The 17,018-nt window shown below is 40.8% G+C and overlaps 2 protein-coding genes across 2 annotated transcripts; both read right to left on the reverse strand.

Moving 5' to 3' along the window:
• Window positions 1-1,499: 1,499 nt before the first annotated feature.
• On the reverse strand, window positions 1,500-8,034 carry hmgcs1 (3-hydroxy-3-methylglutaryl-CoA synthase 1 (soluble)). The gene is made up of 10 exons (XM_079734224.1): window positions 7,918-8,034; window positions 6,492-6,949; window positions 6,096-6,221; window positions 5,379-5,543; window positions 5,083-5,248; window positions 4,713-4,883; window positions 4,423-4,529; window positions 4,094-4,219; window positions 3,560-3,714; window positions 1,500-2,885 (listed from the first exon to the last, which is right to left on the reverse strand). The coding sequence occupies exons 2-10, from the start codon at window positions 6,937-6,939 to the stop codon at window positions 2,799-2,801; spliced, it is 1,551 nt and encodes a 516-aa protein (XP_079590350.1). The 5' UTR covers window positions 6,940-6,949; window positions 7,918-8,034; the 3' UTR covers window positions 1,500-2,798.
• A 3,725-nt stretch (window positions 8,035-11,759) lies between these two features.
• tpm2 (tropomyosin 2 (beta)) lies at window positions 11,760-16,978 on the reverse strand. Its single transcript, XM_079735899.1, has 9 exons — window positions 16,736-16,978; window positions 15,521-15,646; window positions 15,098-15,231; window positions 14,152-14,269; window positions 13,800-13,870; window positions 13,188-13,263; window positions 12,655-12,717; window positions 12,431-12,500; window positions 11,760-12,014 (listed from the first exon to the last, which is right to left on the reverse strand). The coding sequence occupies exons 1-9, from the start codon at window positions 16,847-16,849 to the stop codon at window positions 11,932-11,934; spliced, it is 855 nt and encodes a 284-aa protein (XP_079592025.1). The 5' UTR covers window positions 16,850-16,978; the 3' UTR covers window positions 11,760-11,931.
• Between the last annotated feature and the right edge of the window lie 40 nt (window positions 16,979-17,018).

Genomic DNA, 17,018 nt, shown 5'->3' on the forward strand with positions numbered 1-17,018 from the left:
AACTAAACAAAACACCAAGTGTCTTAAAATATTGTATTGCCATTGTTTTTAATGCCAAGTACTACTTGTAAATGTTTGTGTATCAAATGTGGCCTCAAATAAAACTAAACTATATTATTATTACTATTATGATTATTATAATTTGGGCATTTATTTTAAGTGCTGTAGACCACTGCTGTGAAAGTAGTAACTTCTGTCCCTTGATATGTAATAAATATTTATGAAATTTGAGCAGACTAGACTAGTATTGTTCAACCAGATATTGAGTCACTGCATTGTTTCAGACAAGTTTACAGGTTTTACACCGGTGAGACCATCCAGATTCAAGTTGAATCACAGTTTGGACATTGGCCGGGCAGCAAAGGATGCAACATATGGGCAAGTCCTTACCTAAGCCAATCAGAGAGGATCCTGCCCTCTCTGCTCTGGGTCAATCGGGTTGGAAGTAATACTGAAACATCTTCCCAGAAAAAGCCTTCCCCGCAAATCTGATTGCATATTAGTCTGCCTTACAACATCAGAATGTACATCATTCTGATGTACATTCAAAATATTCTGATGTACTCAAAATAAGGGTATCTCTAACAAAACATCCCATGATGCATTCTGATGTACTAGAATGTACATCATTCTGATGTACATTCTAGTACATCAGAATGAATGATGTACTAGATTCTGATGTACTAGAATGTACATCATTCTGATGTACATTCTAGTACATCAGAATGCATCATGGGATGTTTTGTTAGAGATACCCTTATTTTGAGTGGATTCAAGTAGTAAGCACTGTAAAATAGTACCATGTTATTACCATGGACCTATTAAAGAATTATTACAGGGATTTTTCTGGTCTGTTTTGGCGCGAACCATTCGTAGGTTTTCGTGTATCTAAAGGAATCTTCACGTATACCTTTTTTGAAGTAGGCTCATATAAAAGCAGATGATCCTGAACACTGGTGTTAACCATTGACTGTGCCTCACATCTAAACCAGTTGCTGGTGTGGAGGTTGTGCGGAGTATGTTTCTTGTTCGCCACTGGGTGGAGTCAGCGAGCAGCTTAACGTAACCCAATGGGATTCTGTACCGTCAACCACATACGTAAACGTGTTACGTCAGTAATTGGTAATCTGTAACCATTATCCGTCATTATTATCTTGATATGTTAATGTAAAATGTGGGCACCTCTGCATAGAAGAAAAATGAAGAGGACAGCGGTGGACATGGCAACAGACCGGTCTGAACAGGTGGTTGTATGCACTGCAGAACCAGCAACACGTCCGGCATACAACGCTGAGGAAATCCAGTCCACTGCACTTGCATTGTGACTCGTGTGTGTGCGTGTGTGTTCTTGGGAGTGTACTGAAAGTAATGGTTTGTCAATATCCTTAAATAATGAAAGACATTTATTTAATCCTTCTATGTTCTGTACTTGTTTGTTTGGAAAGAATGACAGAGATGTCAGATCTGTAGTGAATAATGCTTATTTTGGAAATAATGGACAAAATATGTATGACTTTATTATATGGCGTCAAAATAAACAGCTTGAATAACACATTTATTTTTGGTTATCTTTATTGCTAAATAAACTTCAGACTGATTCTATAAAGTTCTCTGATTAGACACCCATATCCATTTATCTCCTGGTCTATAAAATATAAATAATCTCAGTTAGGACACAATATCATAAAAACAGCCCGAGTCCACTCAAAGTGAAGAAAAAATAACCAAATCAAACATTCATTGACATGTCTAAGCTATACAGAGTAGTGAGCAATGTATGGAGACCTGCAGTCATTCCATTACCCAATACCACTTGTTCTGAGAGTATCATGGTTATGATTATCATAAGCTTGTCATGCTGCAGAATAACTGATCTTTTTCTAAATTTGCAGGACGGTGCAGTAAGCAAAACATAATATATTATGATGGAAAACTGCCTTATTTGGGTCTGCATTGGAGACAGAAGAGTCCTTATTGAGATCGAGCTCAGAAGAGCCATTAAGTATTGTAATAGCCTGCTCTGTGTAATGTAATGGATTGCAGGATTAAGTTTACATTGACAATCCTAGAGTAATTTTTTCATGTTGCACACATTGCCCACATAGCATAACATGGACTGCATCTCATTGACCAGCATCACAAACACTTTCAAACATGTATGCAAACATACTTGATATATAAAAAAAACTGACTGGTGATGTGGCAGCAAATTAAGCTGATCATAATGTCACCATTACTGATTCACACAGGTCATACAAAAAGGATATACATGATGTTTCCCAGACAGCAGGTAGAGGTATCGCAACATAAAATGAAATAAGTTTGAGTCACTCGCTCCTTTGTACAGCTAGAAGAGACATGACATCATGGTGACACAGAGCAGCATGTATGTATAAATTAACAGTTCCAAAATATATTCCTATAATTTGCTTTTTCATCTGCGGTACTTCTCTTCTTGATATCCAGTGAGCTCATTATAAACTCATGGAACACAATAGCATCAAATCGCTGTCATATTCCCTCCCTTGAACGTAAATATTTAACATCTGGAAACGGTCGAGTAAAATGTAGAATTTTCTCTACTCTTTTTTTAGTATAGCCTTTCAGTTTCCCAAGAACAGCCTTTTTATTGGTATTTCTTAGAATATTGGCAGTTCCGGCAACTTAAAGCTCCCCTAATTACTTTGTACAAACTTTCTATGTTATTAGAAAACAATCAATTTCAACAATTAAAATGTAAAATGTTAATCCTAGTGTCTATCGAGGTTGACCGTTGGTGGATACCTCACAGAGGTAGGCTAGTGGTCCCCGTTGCTGACCACCTCCCCGGGGCTGGCCGCAGAGGCCCGGACACAAGGCATCTTCGTAGCGTGGCCGACAATGTGCTGCAAGGGGAGGAAAACCATCCATTGGATTCAGAAGGACTGTGGGCCACACAGCTTAGTGCCCAGGAATCACAAGTTACAGTACAGAAGTACAGTTTCTTAATGTTCACATTACAACTAATTCAGACTGGGTTACATGGACATACAATGCATTTGGGCATGGCTAAATTAAGCCCGGACTTTTGACTCATTCAAAGTTACGCATATTGCCCACATCTCCTTCCCAATTTGTTCATCACATGCACTTGAAAATGACTTAAGACAAAGCTAGACACTAGGAATTAATGACACTTTCCATGTATCAACAGAATGGATCTAGGTAGTCTCATCCTCTTCTTCCTCTAAGCACAAATGCTAACTTCATGGCTGAATTGTAAGAAGTAGAAGCAGCTTGTAGCTCCTAGGGCCTTGGCACATTCGCCAATACAATAGCTGCTCTACTTTCATATGAATATAATTCAAAAAGCATTTAATTGCTCAGCTCATTAAACATACAAATGCTTAATTAGACTGACAACACATGTCGTAGTGCAGAACTAACACAGTCATTTTAGTTAACATGCTACATGTGTCAGAGTCGTCAACCAGCCTGTGACCACAAATGTTTTCTTGGAAACTGCACCCTTGAGTTCATCATCCCATTTATATGTGAATGTATTGAGCGTGTGAAATACCTCTGTTGACGTGTTGGACATCGTCTGTCGGGCCTCTGGCAAGTCGTCGATGTTGGCACAGCGGGCGTACTCCCTGCGGTGCTTGTCGTCTACCCTGGTCAGGTACCATGTTCCTGGGAACAGCTCCTCCACAGAGCCATGGGGCGTGTAGCTCGCTGCGGGACCAGCAGACACTTCACAATCACTTCAGGGTTCCTTGGTGGATTTGAATCTGTCGTGTTTTTTTTTCCCAAAAGGGCTAACGTGCACGTCTACGTTTGTGGGTCCAATCTAATTAGGAGGGGATTTTTATTCAACTTCTGGTTCTTAAGTCAGACTTTTGGTTCAGAATGCAAAAGTCAGCATTCTAAAACCAATTGGACCGGCTGTCATCCGGCTCCAAATCAGTGTCATAAGGGGACACATCAATGAAGGGAAATTCACACAAAATTGTCCCGGGGTTAATGTGCATGTTTTGTATCTTTGTAAACAATAACAACTAACGAATAAAGTCCAACAGAAGCCTTTCTAACGGTGGTGCTACAAGGTCCGTACCGAGGTGGTGGGTCTCCTCCCTCAGCTTCATGTTTTCACTGAAGACGTTCGGAGACACTTTCCTCCTAGAGTCTAGTCTGGCCTTCAGGTCACAGAGGCTGCTCACGAGTTTGTCCAGTGGGGACCCTGAGAGCAATCCAAGAACAGTCGATTAGAAATTTCATCCATTACTAATGAAATAAGGAGCATTTCTATTCTAAAAATGTAACAGTTCTGGACAAAATGTGAGCTGCATCAATGTCATTATTTAGTTTGGGTACCTGCATGTCAGTAGAGTTGCCCTCTAAGGCTTTTATTTTGTACTTAGAAAGGGTTGTGTGTAAACTCACCAGGTGTGTGGTCCTGTGTAACGCTGATGGAGTAGAGAGTTGCAGCCAAACCCGAGCCGTAGGAGAAGAGTCCTACCCTCTGACCTGCCAGTTGTTGAGGAGAATGACTGTAGAAAAGCAAAGTAAACCATTTTAGTCAATCAGAGACCGGTCATCTAGAGGTAGTATCTACCATAGAAAAACACCAATAACACAACGAATGGTACACAGAAGCAAAGGCTCTTGTATTGTGACTAGGTACTCTCATAAAGTTAAGTAGTGTGAGTGTCCGCAAACAAGTTCAAACGTACGTTGCAATAAGCGAGGCCAGGCAGCCGTAGACGGATGGGGTGTACATGTTGCCATTCTGGTTGGAGATTAGCAAAGAGGACTTTGTCTTCTTCTCAAAAAGTTCTGCACTGGCCTTCATGAAAGCCTTCTCCACGTCCCGGTCGAAGTAGGTGTCCGCCAGTTTAATATCCCTTGAGATCGACATCAAATACAATTCAAAACATCAAATATGAACAGGTGAGTAGGTTTTTTTAAACATTGTAGCCAATAACCTTGCACTGATTCAGATTTTCATTTACACTGTAAAAGAGGACCAAACATGCACACAAAAAGGGTTCCCGACCATTCCAAAACAGATCCTTGAGTAATGAACAATGTCCCCCACAATACCTGAAGGCCTCTAGGCCGGCAAAGGGTCCCGTCTGTGAGCTGGGGCTGGACACAAGGAAGTCGTTGAGCATTAACCGTGCTAGCGACTTCTGCACCAACTTGCAGTAAGGCGAGTGGAATGCCAGGAAGCTAAAGTCTTCCAGGCTGAAACTTTTCTCCACCCCAGCTGTCAAGAAAATCAAGATGTCACACACAAACCGAGGAGACAAAACATAGCTGCTATTTTGGGGTAGTTCTAACACCATGTATCCCACAACAGCTATTAATCAGTGAAAAAAACAAAACCTCCTCTATACCTCTTTGCCACTGTGCATGGATCTTGCTGCGGTACACAGAGTAACAGCGGTCCAAGGCACTCAGATAGCATTCAATGGACTGCTTTCCATCAACCACCGGGTACTCTGAGACCATGTCTGGTTTGTAGAAGTCATAGGCGTGCGTCATGTGAGTTGCTCGTAGGCCTGTGCAAGACAAGGATGCACTGCGGTTATAATACAGCACAAAACATTTTGTACTTTTGAGTGTATCTTTACAATCTGTGTACACATACAGCCACAGAAACTATCCACAGTCAGGATGTTATGATAAACAATAGCGTAGCAAAACAAAACCCTTGCTACAGTAGACTTGCATGCTCAAGTACAACCATGACATATCAGCTTCCAAAGCTGCATAGTGGAACACAGGAAGCCCATTCATGGGCACTGCAGCCTGCCTTTAGAGCTCCGCCCACATTTTAAATATTCAACACATGCACATTAAATATACACTAAACCTGCACTGGCTGACTTTAGTATTCGGTTCACCTAATCTTTGCATTTCGAAGAAAGTATTTAAACCATTTATAGAAATCCCAGATCCTCAGGATTTGAATACATGGTTAGTCAATATATTTTGTTTATTCGACTTCATCTTATATACATTCAAGTTTAATGTTCAAATTAAGATAAATTAAAATGTTCAGAGCATCTAGCTGTGACAATCCATCAACACAAGAGTTTGTATTGACTGACCTCGATCCAGTGCCAACGGTGCGTCAGGACCCACCAGCATGGCCACAGCTCCAGCGCCCCCTGTAGGTCGGGCACTGCCAGACGCGTAGACAGCAATATCTCCTGCTACCACCAAAGCATACCGACCTTAGAGGGGAGAAAATAAGAAAATAAAAGAAAAGATAAATGTAAGTAAACAATGTGTTCAATACAGAAATGTTAAACCAACACGTGTTCACATTGGCTAACTCAGCAATTTCCTTAATTGCTTATCGACTATTTAAAAAGTTTCACAATTTTCAATATTAATTTCTTTAAAATAATACTTCACTGCTGCTACAACAACAACAAACTGCATAATGTCAATGAGCATACACATATTTAAGAAACTCTAAATATATTTTGACAAGGCCTCACCATCCCAGGAACTGGACTCCACCCAATTAACAGCGTTGAACAGTGCTGCTGTACCGCCATAGCAGGCGTTGGTCGTGTCAATGCCTTCAACGTCTGTGTTGCCAGAGGCCTCAAACAGCTGCATAAGGACAGTCTTGACAGACTTCGACTTGTCAATAATGGTCTCGGTGCCGACTTCCAGGCGACCTATACTATCAAACCCCAAGCCATTCTTCTCCATCAAGCGCTGAACCACAGTCAGGCACAGGGAGTTGATGTCCTCTCTGTCTGAGCAGAAGCCCATCCGCGCCTGGCCCAAGCCGATAGTGTACTTGCCAGCTGAAACTCCATCAAACTCCTCCAACTCAGTCTGGTCAACAAACTGGGAGGGAAAGTACACCTCCAAGGCAATAATTCCTACGTCGTTTGGCCATTGTGGCAGGCAGCTAGATGGGGTTGATCCAGGCATTGTGCTTAAACTAGAGTAGAGATGAGAAATGTAAAAACATAAAAGGGTTAATTCAGTATGACCTAAAATGTCATGCGTTTTCTTTAGATTAATGCATACAGGCGCAGATATCAGGGTGACCTTTCACCTAGCTTCGTGGAAGATGGTTGTATGGTTGTAAAGATACAACGAAACCACAGTATTAACTAATAATATGGTCTAGATCGATAATATATGATTAGGCAACGACATTGTGCACGCATGATTAGTTTGTTAACAGCCAGACACATATCTAAAATGCATGACATTAAAAACACACATTTAACTATACATCTAAAAACACATGACTGTGACCAAAGTTAAAGTTCATAATAGGCAGATTTCTGGATTATACTTAGACCGTTTAACACTTGGCTGTCATTAAACCACAAATGTCAATGTCAAATTCAGACCCCGTCAGAGCCCAGACCTCCTCACATGTTAGACAGCCTCAGACCTAAAGGTGGGTTTCTAACCCTCACTTAATAATCCATTACAACCTGCCTGGCGGTTAAATCGCTGTCTGGTATGTTCCTGAGCTGGATCTTCCTCCAGATCACCGGTTTAGCTCAGGTACAAGCTCCACATCGGTAATCCAATAGTCACTAATCCAACAGTAGTAGGTTGTTTCTACACGGACCGAACCCCGAACGGACCGGCCTCCCTTCCCTTCCTGTTGTAACATGTCATACTTAATGAAGTCGCCTTTCTTACAGAAAACCAGCCAAATTGTAGTGTTTGGACTGAATACATTTAGAGTTAAGCGTAATAACAATCACCACTCTGATGTATGCAAGTACGACAAGTTAGACTGGGGTGCTGTACGTCATAGGTGTCTCATTTAAGGGCATCCAGGCACCAGAAGACGGGTTTCTATCGCCAACACATAACAGGTGTAACAACGTCCTGCATAAACACACGCTAACATTACAGTCACAGAGCATTAAAACCCTTACCCACCTGTATGAAGTACTTCAAAATATATGTCTCCGATGGTAACCCTTCACACCGCCAACGTATTGTTTATATATATGAGGCGGAAGACGGGGCGTAGTGGTAGGCTAACGGTCATTAACGCCCACTTCACAAAAGCCGACTTTTCATCCAATCAGAATCAAGAGGTCGGGCGGAGATATAATAGCTCTGACAACCCGTGTCATCTCTCAGCCAATCAGCCTTCAGCAGAGAGGGACCATGCACCGGGAAACCAGAGGCGGGCCAATGGTTGGACAGCGACGGCATATGGGGAGAGAAAACCAACCAATCACAGCAGACCTCCGGGTCCATGCGAGGCATAGCAAGACACGCGCGTGGAGTGAGAACCCCGAGGAAGGCTAAGCGGAGTCTCCTAGGACCCTTGAGCCCCAGGAGGTGGCTTACATTATTGTATAAGACTGAGGACGTTTATGTTTACTCTAGCTTGCCTTAGCTTCTTAAATACATCACACTTTTGACTTTTGTACTTTTTGTACAATGCTTTTTTTTAAAAATTGCCTTCATTTTATTTTATTTCTCTATTTAAGTTTATTATTTCATTTTATTGTATGACGAGGTTTTTATGTGAAGCACTTTGAGTCTGCCTCTTGTATGAAAAGTGCTTTAAATAAAGTGCCTTGCCTTGCCTATAAGGAGCATGTCAATTCAATACACTATATGCAAGGGCGTAGGAACCGGGGGGGACGGAGGGGACGCGTCCCCTCCAATATTAGAGACAGAAGCATTTGTCCCACCTAAAAATTATACCGGGGGGGAAAAATATTTTATTTTATTTTGAAAGAGCAACACAGCGTCTTGTCACCGCTTCTTATTCTAAAAAACTGGATGATTGAGCGTGCAATTAAAGAATTGATTTGATATTTATCAGTTCATTACTGCCATTCAAAATGTGTTTTCCTTTACATTTACAAATGTATCTTTTTAGTAGAATAAAATATATTTGTGAATTTTTTCAGTGTAGTTAATTTATGACATATTTCTGTTCAAACCATTAACGGATCTGTCAGGTTTCCGATATGTGTCCCCCCCAATGTTAAACTCATTCCTACGCCCCTGACTATATCGGGTCACTTATCGAGATGGGTGCTTGGAGGATTTGATTCAGACTACAGATCCTGATGATTCTCATGTCATTTTGCTGTATCAGTGCTACTTTCTTCTTCCAACATTAAAACGATCAAACATTGTTTTGATCACTTAATAGGCCTTGGATACTCTTGGGCCTCCTCTGCACTGTGTCTGGCCGCAGAGGGTATCACACCGTTCTGATTTCATCAGACGGGAGTCCCCAAAACCCTGTTGTACTCAGTTATGACCCAACAATTTCAGATTGATCAAAAGAGTGATTCGATTTTATTGATCAACATTTTGAATAGTTAATCATGAGTGTCTTTCAGGTTGGGGATCTAGGATATTGGTACAAAAGGTGATTAGGTTCATTACCATTGAGATTAACTGCTTGATGACGTTCTTGTGATGTACGTGTGGGTGACCGTTCCTATGGGATGTTGTTAGTTTCACTGAACTTAAGGTACTGGCTCAAATCAAGGCCTTACATTTTGTATTGCCCTTGAACACATTGGTCAGAAGCTACAAATAACTGTTTAGTGTCATCTGAATATAGTAAAAACAATGTAAAATGGTTGTGTACTTACTAAAACGTATAATATGAGGAATAGTCAAATATACCTCGAACCATACACACACACACACGCACACACACACACACACACACACACACACACACACACACACACACACACACACACACACATGCATGCTTATATCTCACTTCTTCAATCAGTGTGTGGTTCCCGTCCAGTATGCCACAATGTGACGCGCACTGAACTTGGTTCCTTACAGATAGCCTGTTAGGAACTTCTGACTTTATTCTCAGAATTGAGACTTTATTCTCAGGATTCAGAATTTTCTGAATTCTAAACTCAGAATAAAAAAATAATAAATGTGGCCCTAATCCTCTTCGGTTATTATCAGATCTTTACAATAGATACATTTTCATTGCTATAAGCACCCGTGAAATTCTGGCCTAAAATAAAATAGGCGATCGGTTGAGTGGAAAACCCATTGGGGCGGACCGAATCCTATACTGGGAGACTCTGCGTGAAGTGTCCAATTCAGTGAACAATGACATGGTTGTCCCAAAGTGAATACAGGCTCTAAATCATGCTGTGATTATGGTTATTGGGTTTATGCTTTTCTGGATTTTCTGTTTTTTCAGCTGTCCATTAGTCCATGTCGGGTCAGACTGAATCCTATACTGGGGGATGTATGGCATAACACAGAATAAATTACACATTACAAAAACATTGTTTTTGATCAATAAACATCACCAGGGTGCGATTTGCCGGTGGGGATGGTGGGGATTATCCCCCCCTCTGGTTTACACGTCCTACCCTCTGCTGAATTATTTTTATCCCCGGTGGAGATAAAAATTACCCCCCCCACCCAAAGTATTTTCACCATTACATCGTAATAATTAACAACCAAAATACACAGGGTCCGTCTTCATTTTGAAACATTTTAAAATGTTTCTCAAAATTATCCCCCCCTCTGTTTTTTTCACAAATCGCACCCTGAACATCACATCAGTGGTTACAGTTTGTCATGAAAAAAACGATTAGAAAAAAAATGACTCAATTACTTACTTGGTCGCACATCACTAGTAGCGAATAAGGAGCCAACTTCAGCTTTGTTACAGGTTGTTTCAAAACATAGAACCTTAACCCTAACATTCAGAGACGGTCGGACCTACCACCTTCAATCCCTGACTGCTTCTCAGAGTCTCCCTATGAACCACTACTATCTCTGCAAACCACTATCCAACCAGGCCACTACCACTGGAAGCTATTCCACCAGACAAGCAACAGAGTTTATGGTTGAACACTAGTTACACCGTTCATGGGATCCCTCTGATTGTGTGTGCGCAAGTGATAAGTTTACCCCCTGGAACATTTCTTCTATTGTGCCTTGCATATAGATTGCCCCTCTTCACAAACTTACACAACCAGTGTGATGGCCAGGAGGTTGTCCTATAGAGGGGTGTGTTCTGTCCCACTGCGTCCATTTGCCTCTGTATGTTTGGTAATCACCCTCTAGATGTCGCCCTTGTCATTCGTTTCAATAAATGTATGATTATGAATATGTTTGAACGTTGATTTAAAAGTGTTACATTTCTGGATTGCCAAGGCGATCCTAATCTTTACGTGTTGAAGGATTTTTCAGTATGATTTCTTTTCATACTAAGCATTAAGATGTAGGATTTAGATTTAGGTACCAGATTTAGATTTAGATATAAAATGTAGATTTAGATTTAGGTGTGGATTTAGATTGAACATATCCTTTTCATTTTATATATGTGAAAAAGGGAAATGGAAATTGCAGTGTATTTTGGAGGGGTGTTTATTTACTAAATCTAGGAAAAAATTAAGCAAAGCTTTAGCTAAATCTGAAACAAGTGAAGCACGTTTTTCTGCAGCAAAAGTTTACAAACAGCACCCAATAAAATTCTATCTTCGGCATTTGGGATATTTCATAGGCCAGAGGGATGAGCGCCCCCTACTGGCCCTGTAACACATCTACACGCTCCAACGGGTCTCCCATCCAAAGCTTGATCAGGCCAGCTCTGTCTGCTTCCACAGAACCCAGTAGTAAGTCATGGTGTTTTCTAAAATTAACCATCACAATCTGGAATAATCAAGAGAATTGTTCATGATCTTTATTAAAGGAAGCGGTGATTACAGGAAATACATTAAATGTAAGTACATATTTATAGATGTTACTGGGATATCAGAACAGCGTTGAGGTACCACTGAAAACATTAAGGCGGCAGCGGTTAATAAGTAGTTCTTTTAAATCATCTACTATGTCAGGATTGCGATCCATACTTGAACTGTAATATTCCTATCCGATGAGGTGGCTGTGGATTTGGCAAAGGGAAGCTTGGAGGTGAAGATGAATCTACAAGGTGGTCATGTCATTCAGAGCCAGGTCCAGCTCCTCACTCAGGGCCTTGCCCTTCAGCTTCTGGGCATAGACTTCATCTGCAGAACGCATAGAAGGAATTTAGGATGCATTAGAAAATAGGAAGAAATTAAACAGTAAATCATTTTTTTTTAAATGGGAAATTTGAAATACGATAAGATATCATTTTAGTAAGTGAGAAGGACATTTCTGTATATTTACTTGAATTATAAAACTATTTCAAATGAGATGTATACATATATACAAAGATAAAAATATTTGTATATTTATATATATATAGATATAGATATAGATATATATGGCTATATATCTATGTATAGGTAGATATAGATAGATAGATATTATTACAGTATGTATTTTAACAGTGACAATCACACATCCTTTCAATGGAATAAATGTTTTCCAAGGAGCCTTTCCCATGCAAATGAAATGGAAGATATTTAGCCTGACCAAGGGGCCACAGGGAAGTACATACCTTCCAAGTCATCAATAGTCTTTTCAAGCTTGGCAACAGACCTCTCAGCAAACTCAGCACGGGTTTCAGCCTGAGGAAGGCACACTCAGTATTTGTGAATATATTCAAAAGTAATCCCATTAGGGAAACCCCAACACACAAGACTCTCCTACACAACCACCATCTTGTTCATTCTATTTAGAGAAATGTAGAAAATAGCAAAGGAAAAGTCCTTCAAAGCTCACCTCTTTCAGTTTATCTGTTAGGACTTTGATTTCCTCCTCGTATTTGTCTTCCTTTTGTGAGTACTACAATCAGAAAAATAAATTGGAAATAAAATAGTAAGCCAATTGGTAGGTTCACTAATATTCATAATACATACAACACATTCATATTGAAAGTAGACTGTTTATTAGATGCTTATATAGATGCTATTAGATGCTTATATCACAATTATAATTTGAATTAACCACAAGAAAGAATAAGATATGAAGTAAACCAGTATTAATATTAATAATAAGAATAATAATAATGATAATTTTAATTCAATCAAATAAAATTTCTCACGGAATTTCAACATACAACCGATCATACTTTCAGTTGGAAAGTGAATATCATGTCTATCTCTACCGCTGACTTCCATGGTCTGCGACAGTGATGAAGTGTGTGGATTGATCAGTGCTTCTCGAGTGCTGTACAACGTAGCACTGACTACAAAGTGGACAGAGCAGGACACAGTGTTTCTGTGAAACAGACGCAAGCTAGCAGGCTACCGCACCTTTTCAGCCTGGGCCTCCAGGGACTTCAGGTTGTTGGTGACGTTCTTCAGCTCTTCTTCAAGGTCACCCGATTTTCTGAGTAACGAAAAATCGATCAGATTGCCGAATATCAACAGCATGAAGCTGTAACAGCAACATTACTTTTACTTAGACAACAGCCATTGAATCCTGACTGGTCAATGACTTTCCAAGGGTGTGGATTACTTTTCAATAATGGGAGACCACTGCCTTGAACAGATCTAAATCAGTGCGCTGCAAAAACTACATTAAAAACAACGCTCATGTTGAACTATCGACTAGACATTATACGCAAAAACAATATGCTCAAAGTCTAGCAGAATGTTATTTCGATTTCAGCTGACTTACTTTTTCAAAATAAAGAATACAGTTATTGATTAAAGTTACCTTTATCTAATCATTGTTGATAAACGTGGCCTAAGCCCAATGTATGCCTAACATAACAGTACAATTACAGAGCAAGGCGGGTAGAGTCCATGTCTCAGTTGGGTCTAGTTATTATTGTGACTGATTAAAGAACTATATGTAGAAACAATATGTTACTGTATGTTTATATGTGTTTATCAAGTGACATTCAAAGGTGCATAGCTTACGCCTCGGCCACCTCAGCCCGCTCCTCAGAGCGCTCCAAATCTCCTTCCAGGATCACTAATTTGCGAGCCACCTGAAACGAGAAAAGCACAACGATGCTAGGAACAAATAGAGCAAAGACACAGAAAGAAAGACAGCCAGACAGACAGACAGACAGACAGCCAGACAGACAGACAGACAGACAGACAGACAGACAGACAGACAGACAGACAGACAGATAGATAGATAGATAGAGTTTTGATCTTTTAACGTTTTATTCAGCTGAAATTAAAGTGGACATTCCCTGATTAAATGTTGTCCTGAGTTGTTTGCAGGGCAGGGTTTAACCCAAACCCAACCCATGTAAAAACCCACCTCTTCATATTTGCGATCAGCCTCCTCAGCGATGTGTTTGGCCTCCTTTAACTGCATCTCCTGGATCTCCATTTTCTCCTCGTCTTTTGTGGCTCTGTTCTCTATCACCTTCATTCCTCTGTAGAGAACAAGAAATCCGTTTGTCATGTGAGGTTGCAGCTCAAAAAAGTAACCCATTTGCTATTCAAGAATGTCAAAACGAGTGTATAGAGTGAGGGTTAGATATGAATTGGGGGCTGCTTGCCTACACTCAGTTCTCTAGTCCCCAGATCAGCTCCCCTAAGTGTGCTAAATCACAGAGCTAGGTCCTCAGATCAGCTCCTCTAAGTGTGTTAAATCGCAGAGCTAGGTCCCCAGATCAGCTCCTCCAAGTGTGCTAAATCACAGAGCTAGGTCCTCAGATCAGCTCCTCTAAGTGTGCTAAATCACAGACCTAGGTCCCCAGATCAGCTCCTCTAAGTGTGCTAAATCACAGAGCCAGGTCCTCAGATCCGTCAGAGCCTAGGTGAGAGTATATCACGGTGAAGTTCAATTTTGATTTCAAAAAGACATTTCTTTGTTTTATGGCAACGGGAGAAACTGCTGTGTGTACCAACTGTCTCATCTGAGTGACTTAACGAAACATCTTCGAATCATCAAAAAAAGACGAAATGAAGGTCTGTTACTGATCTGTCTTAATAAGCTTTCTAACCTTATCAAGACTCTTAACAAGAAGGAAATAACAACCCAGTACCCCAAGGAGGAGGCCTCGGGGAAGAACTAGGACGAGGTGGAGAGATTATATCTCCACACTGGCCTGGAAACGCCTCGGGATTCCCCAGTCAGAGCTGATCAATGCGGCCCAGAAAATGCAAGTCTGGGGCCCCCTGCTGGAGCTGCTGCCCCCGCGACCCGACCCTAGATAAGCAGTTGAAGATGAGAGAGTGCGAGAGCAACCCAGTATTACCGTTCACTCTCATCTGCAGACTTCTCCGCCTCGTCCAGCTTCTGCAGGGCAGTGGCCAGCCTCTCCTGGGCTCGGTCCAGCTCCTCCTCCACCAGCTGGATGCGCCTGTTCAGGGACGCCACCTCCGCCTCAGCCTGGGGGGAAAGGGAGCAGCAGGGTGAAGATAACTGATACACTCTCTCATCTCCAACACAACCCTGAATACGAAGGGATTAATCTTACACTTGAACGGATCATAGAGTAATGACTTGCATGGGAATGAAGAGAAAGGTGTTATAAAAATCTACATCTTGACGATACATTTGGTGTGACTCCCCAAGACCGTTATTTCAGGGGGAGACTTTACTATGTGGATGTCGCCATTGCAGACATCACAAAGACGAACAGGGGGTTTTGTGTAAACATTGGTTTTTCTGTGCTTACGTCTGTTGCCTTCTTCTCGGCCTGCTCCAGCTTCTCCTGCGCGTCCTTCAGGGACTCTGAGTATTTGTCCAGCTCATCCTCCACACCCTTTAGCTTCTTCTGCAGGCCCAGTAGCTCTTCTTCTAGCTAGGAGACATGTGGAATAACATGAACTAGTAGACAACACAAAACAAAAACTACAAAAGACTAGGAGAGTATCGTGTTCAAAGCATTTTTTCTAAGCTATTTTACATTTTAATGATATTAATATTATCTAGGGAAATGTAAAACTTTTGATAAACTTTCTCATAAAGTATTGATTATGAAATTCAAACATGCAAATTATATTATCAGGTTGGTAATTTATGAATAGAGTAGAACATAAACTGTTGACCTTTAGCCTAGCTGGGTCAAGTAGCCTAACCCTTATCTAGTGTAGTTCCCTAAACGCATAAAAGATGCATTAGCTGGTATTGAGCACAAGTTGATAGAACATTTAATCGATTGTGAAGAGTTCATTGTGTAAAAAAAGGATTCTAGTTTTTCTAAATTTCTTATGTTCCCAGATATGGTAAAAAAAAAGATAAAATATTAGGGAATATTCTGACGTATGACCCAAAAATTCTCAAGACATTGTGCCAATTTCTATTCTCCAGGCACAATACGACCAGCTTTGGTGTCCAGTTATGTTAAGCATGGCATCTTGGGGGTCAGAAATAGCCGCGGATACTTCTGATCCCGCTGCTGTCAGGGTGGAACTTTAATGCAGCCCAAAAAGAAGCCTATCCTTTTATCTCAGCAGTTCACAGGAGGTAGGGCTGTTTCAAAGGGAACACTAAAATAGACCATCACTCGTCATGCCTCAGTCACACAGAAATGAGAGTTGGGAAAGTGTAAAAGGTTGAGTTGTATACGCTATACTACTACACCTACTCAGGTTACGTTGAATAAAAATGCATAAGTAAGCAAAATGGGTGAGTTTTTATACAAATATTATCTTTAGTGTTATAGAATAGGCCTATTAGCAGACGGGGGATTCTATACATTGTAGTTCAAAGGTAAAATGTTATAAAGACCATTTCAAATATAAAGCTACTTATGGAAAACTACCCTTTTACTCAAGGATATCTATCCTGTTATTGGGCATGCACACACACAAATGTATACACATAATATATATCAAATTGATGTGTGTCTACACATACATTCATTTGAATATGTCTCTTTTATACATACCAGTTTGCATTTATCTTCTGCCCCTTTCTTGTCCCCCTCTGACTGCTCGGCCCGATCGATGGCATTTTCTTTATCCAGTTTCAACATTTGCATTTTTTTCTTAATGGCCTCCATCTTGCCTGTTTTTTGTTACTTCTCACTAAACAGAAAAAGGATGTTGTAACTCTGAACTCTGAGCGTGGGACGAGCCTGCAGAGGGGAAAGACTCAAGTGGCAAGTGAGGGCAACTGATGCAGAGGGATGAGAACAGCCTGGTAGGGAAAGGCTTAGTGAGGGGAGTGTA

Source organism: Pollachius pollachius, assembly GCF_949987615.1.
Source record: "Pollachius pollachius genome assembly, chromosome: 4".
Lineage (NCBI taxonomy): Eukaryota > Metazoa > Chordata > Actinopteri > Gadiformes > Gadidae > Pollachius > Pollachius pollachius.